This window comes from Lycium barbarum, chromosome 11 (assembly GCF_019175385.1).
Source record: "Lycium barbarum isolate Lr01 chromosome 11, ASM1917538v2, whole genome shotgun sequence".
NCBI classification, from domain to species: domain Eukaryota; kingdom Viridiplantae; phylum Streptophyta; class Magnoliopsida; order Solanales; family Solanaceae; genus Lycium; species Lycium barbarum.
This window is the reverse complement of record NC_083347.1, coordinates 2601008-2606493: the sequence shown is the minus strand read 5'-3', so window position 1 is coordinate 2606493 and position 5486 is coordinate 2601008. Positions and strand designations below refer to the sequence as shown.

Genomic DNA, 5486 nt, shown 5'->3' with positions numbered 1-5486 from the left:
ACTCTAGGTGGTTTCGAATCTGCTAAATGGGAAAGTGGTTTAAGTTTTGTCTTTCATTTGCTTAATACATGGTTTTAAGTCGAGTTAATAACTGTTAAGCATATGTCAAATGAGTTTTTATCTAATCATGAGCATATTTATAAGGTGATTAGTTTGAACACTAACTGATCATATGTTGGTTTAAATGTTTGCTAGCTCATTTGGATATTCAGTATGGTTCAATGTAATCATGGTCAGTTGTAGTTTTTTTGTTAGTTGTATCTGATCATGCATTATCTCGCTATTAGTTCAGTTGTAGGAATGGTTAATATCAATCTGCCATTTAATATGTTTAGCTTGTTTGTCTTAGCTTAATTATCAGATTAGTCTTGTTGTGTTTCCTAGTTTAATCTGAGTTTTTCTTTTTGCTTCATAATTGAGCTATGTGTACAGATCAGTGCATTTGTTTGTACACTTCGGTTTAGCCTAGATCTATCTACGCCTAATTTAGCTAGTTTGCGAGTCTGTTCAGATTTCCTCCTTATTTAGTGTGATTGGTAGCTTGGTTGAGCATGTGTAGTCACTTATCCATAATCTGTTATGTTGCTAGGAAATATTTGCTGGCATTACTTTGAATTCATGAGACTATCCCAGTGGTCCAAATAGCATTTGCAATCATGTAAAAGTGTTAGGATCTGAATGTTAACGTTAATACATGGCTATGTACCTTTATTTGGTTAGATACTTTTTTTATTATTAACTCACATCTGAGCATGATCTTTATAGAACTTTAGGAATAATTATTGTATCAAGGGAAAAGGTTTGGCCCATCAAATTGAAAAGAAAAGAGCTCTAGAACTTACCTAAAAAGTTGAACATATACAGGACGCATGTTAGGCTATCAAAAAGGAGAAAGTATACATAGGATATATCTAAGTATACACAGCATATACATAATTTGTTTTTTGAATGAATATTCTGTGCGTTTGATCTTATTCATTCAATTATTTGTCTAATCCTTTTCCCTTTCATTTTTGCATGAACACCGCATACGAATCCGAAGGATTCGTCTCCTTCCACATTCGATGTTGGGCCAAAGCCCAACGAAACAACATTTTTCTTTCGTTCCAGCCCTGTCCGTAGCCCATTCTAAAGGATAAGAGCAGTTCTGGGCGAAGCCTAGTAGCCCATAAATTACAGCAGGCCAATCCACAACAATACCAAAAAAGACTGTTGGGCCGAAGCCCAACAGCCCCCAAAATGGGCTGGGTCCATTTAATTTGCACTTTCTTATTTCATTATCTTTTGATGTGTATTATGTGACTAACTTTTTATTGTTGTTCTACTTTTAGTTAGATGAATTCGGTAAAATTAGTGACTTAGTTTAGTGTAATGGGTAGTCAGTTAAAGAGGACTAACAATTAATTCTACGAGTTATTCTTTTCTTTTCATGTTAAAACTATTTACAAAATCTAATATTTATTTGGAATAATTGATTTGCAAAATGTCATGACTATGTATTTTTAGTAAAAGAAATCATATCTTACTTCTTGTTATCTTAATTTCAAAATACCATTAATACGCAAAAATACAAATTCGAGCACATTTCATAAATAAAGAAAACTCTTTTCCTTTTGAATCCTATTTATAAGCTTAGATTTTTCTACATTGCTATGATCAGATAATACGATTTATTCAAAGTTCGAACTGCTAAATCTCTTCTCAACAGCTATTATTTACGGGCAAATTATCATATTTTATATAAATCTTATATTAAATAGCATTTTATTTTAAAGTTTAGCTACATTTATAAGTCTTCTTTAAATGACATTCTTTATCCTAACAATGCTTATAAATTTTTATGTCATGCAAATTATCACATTTCCTATAAATCTTATTAAATATTATCTTTTATTTAAGGCTTCATCAATATTTTCAAGTCCTATTTAAATTTTTAAAATCTTATCTTACACACGTTACTATGTTTCTCTACAAGTATTATTTTATACATTACCATTATACTTTCGTCTAAAAACCTTAACAAGATTCATAAATCGTATTTTCAAAAAATGGCATTCAAAGTCTCCGTTATATAGATTATTATATTTTCTGTAAATCTTATTTTTTTACTAACATTATTTTCTTTTAAAACTCTAGCAATATCAAAAAAATCATTTTTTTTTCTAAATTTTAAGCATTTTTATTTAACTTAATTAATTAACCTAAGTTGGTCGGATAACCGTAAGTTAACGGATTCTAAAGGATGCCTAACCCCTTCCCTTTAGGATAATATAGAGCCCTTACCTAGAATCACATTGGTTAAACAGACTATTAATTGAGGTTTAGTCTTAACTTTGCCTTAGTTAACCTCTAGATGTCCTAATTCACCGTTAAATTAATTAGGTGGCGACTCCTTAAAACAAATAAATAGGAATCACCAATACGTCATACCTCTTAAATCTACCCGGTTAAAATGGGGTGTGATAGCCGGCCACCACAAAAATTGGGCCTCTCTTGTTCTTTTTTTTTTTTTGATTTCCCAAGCCCAACTTCTTTTGGGTTCATATTTCGTAATTCACGAAACTGATTTCCGAAATTCCAATTTTACCCTAAGCCTGCCTCGATATTTCCGCATCAATATTTTTCATGACTAACATATATATATTAACTAAAATCAAAATATCACCTTATTTCTCACAAGTCACAATTAATTCGATTTATCCAAATGTGCGAAATCACGGGATATAACAACTAGGAGGTAAGGCATGCTTACTTATATACCCAGCATCTCTCCTGTGTTATGCCGATGTGGTACTTTCCTCCTAAGCTAGGGTGTCACATACACCCCCTCTTATGGACTCAGCGTCCTCGCTGAGGTTTGCCCCACTGCATGGGATTTGCCTAGACTCAGCACTGAGGTTTGCCCCGCCTACTGGGGATTTGTCTAAACTCAGTTGAACTCTAGCCCTCCATCAACAAGACTGACACAGGAGTGGCTCTGATACCATCTGTAACAGCCCAATCCACTAGTGATATTGTCCGCTTTAGGCCTAGGCCCGCACGGCTTTAAAACGCGTCACTAGGAGGTAAGGTAAGCTTACTTATATACCCAGCATCTCTCCTGTGTTATGCCGATGTGGGACTTTCCTCCTAAGCTAGGGTGTCACACTGCGCCATCCAAATGTCTTGACCACGTCGGCACCACTCCGGAAGTCCATCATTGATAGCCTCTGTATAAGGCTCTCACACAAACTATGATAGCAAAAATATTATACAGTCATTTATAATTTATAATACAAATTATACATTTTCTCATTACAACAAACATCCATTATGCATTTTCAGTTAAGTAAAGATTAGAACATTCAAGCAATTTCCTTCCTTTTAATACACAAAATTTCATCATTTTCAAACAGTGCAAATGAAGAATAAAAAATACTCAATAGTAGAAAGCGTATCATGACCAAATCCTTGCTAGGAGCACTTTCTTTTTTATTCAGTTCCAAAGCATAATAAGAACAGGCTAACTTGAAAATTCCATAATGGATTTTGATGGAAATAAAAACAAAATAAAATAGTTTAGTAACCTTCTAGCCATTAAAACAAACCTAGACAAAATACTAATTATGCTAAAAGAAGAAAAGTTAATAAAAAATATCACAACCAGTAGCAAGTTGTAGCAAATTAGCTATAACAAATTAAAACAAAATCAACCCATTATCACAGTACGAGTTAGCAAAAAATGAACAAATCTATAAAAACTCTATTGTTGTTATATTTTTCACATTTCTTATCAAAAAAATTTAAAAGAAAAAATACCTGATCATCAGTTAGGTTGTCTAAAACATCCCTACAAACTACTAGCACAGCTCGTGCCTCGCTTTCACGAACTCCACGACGAGTCCACTTCTGCGCAAATACAATATTTCGTTCGTTTACTCTTGGAGGACGAAGTAATGGCTGCATCGGGATTATTCGCTCCCAAGCCCAAACTTTATAAGTAAATTTAAATATATAAATATTTTTTGAATTATATAAAATAACCCAAAAAATACACATGAAAATTGTGTTGTTATGGTTGGGTTCCGATAATGCGCTAATATTGTCGTGCAAGCCATTCGGCAATATAATAATTTTTAATGATTTATTATACAAATTATAACACTAGGAAATCTAAAATATTATTTAAAAGATAGCAGAGAAGTTGACTATTTAAAGGTGTATCAAGCAATACTTTTAAATTGTTAGCGTCATAACTCAAGAAAATATGGTTAGCTGACATTTAGATATATACACAAATATTAATAATCCAGATTGCATTATATATAGTGGTACATTTAGTGTTTATAATAAAGCTCAACTTTCGGTTCCTAATTTCATTTTTCAAAATTTGGGTAATGGTGGTTATAAGAATGCTGCTTGGTCTCTTATTTCTACTGAAGTAGAGCAATATAATATTGAAATTCACGTACCTGTTACAAACCAATAAATCTACAAACATCACGGCTATTATCCATCGAAGCACGGCATAGACAATTGTACAAGTATGATAATGCTGCTGCTCCCCAAGCTTTCCCACCTATTGCATCAAGGTCTATTATGTCAAGCAAAAAGTGTAAACTAAGTTTTGAACCAGTATTATCAGGGAATATAGTGCCACCAATCAACCAAAGCAGGTACAACCTGACCCTCTTTTGTACCTCAGCCTTATCAGTGTGTTCATCAATAATATCATTCTTGGCAATCAAGGTTTCCAAATGATTAGACAATTGTGTTATTACCAACAAGCTATTACCTATAATTGCTTCCTCTCCGGGCAACCAACCAGTAAGGTTGTACATCAATTCCCGCCACGTTGATTTAGTTATATTTTTAACATTTCTATGCACCAATAGGTGGCCATCCACGGGAATTTCATATAACACCTCGACATCCTGCAGTGTGATGGCACATTCGCCAATTAGCATATGAAATGTATGCGTGTTACATCCCGTATTTTTGAACCTCGGAGCATCTGCTGGGGTGGGGCCCACATACCAAGATTTTTTTTGGAACATCTGAAAAGTCATATGAATTACATATGTAAAGTTAAACACAACTCATGAAGTACCTTTGGACCAAATCAAAGTGGAAACCCTCCAAACGAATATTTTTAAGAAAACGTTTTCGGGTGACCTGACTTTGGGGGGCAAAAACTGTATTGTAAGTTTGGAATTTCGAAAATACCTTGAAATAGAAGTTGTAGATAATTGAATTAGCTTTCCATCCATAGGTCGTGGGTTCCCAGGTGACGTCGGTACAAGGAGATATGAACGTTTTAAGGTCGAAAGGTCAGTGGGCTAGGCCCAACTCGGGACCAACCGAGTTGGCCCAAAAAACTGAAAAAACAAAAATTCAGGCCCAAGTGAGGAGCCATTCGGCCATGGTCCATAAAAAGGATCCAAGCCCATGGAATTAAGTCATGTGGTCAATGAATAAAAGACCACTTAATCATCCAAATTCCATAG

The 5486-nt window shown here is 34.0% G+C and overlaps 1 protein-coding gene across 1 annotated transcript; it reads right to left on the bottom strand.

The window, feature by feature from the left end:
• Positions 1–4454: 4454 nt before the first annotated feature.
• On the bottom strand, positions 4455–4946 carry LOC132617521 (protein MAIN-LIKE 2-like). The gene has a single exon (XM_060332532.1). The coding sequence runs from the start codon at positions 4944–4946 to the stop codon at positions 4455–4457; it is 492 nt and encodes a 163-aa protein (XP_060188515.1).
• Positions 4947–5486: the final 540 nt, after the last annotated feature.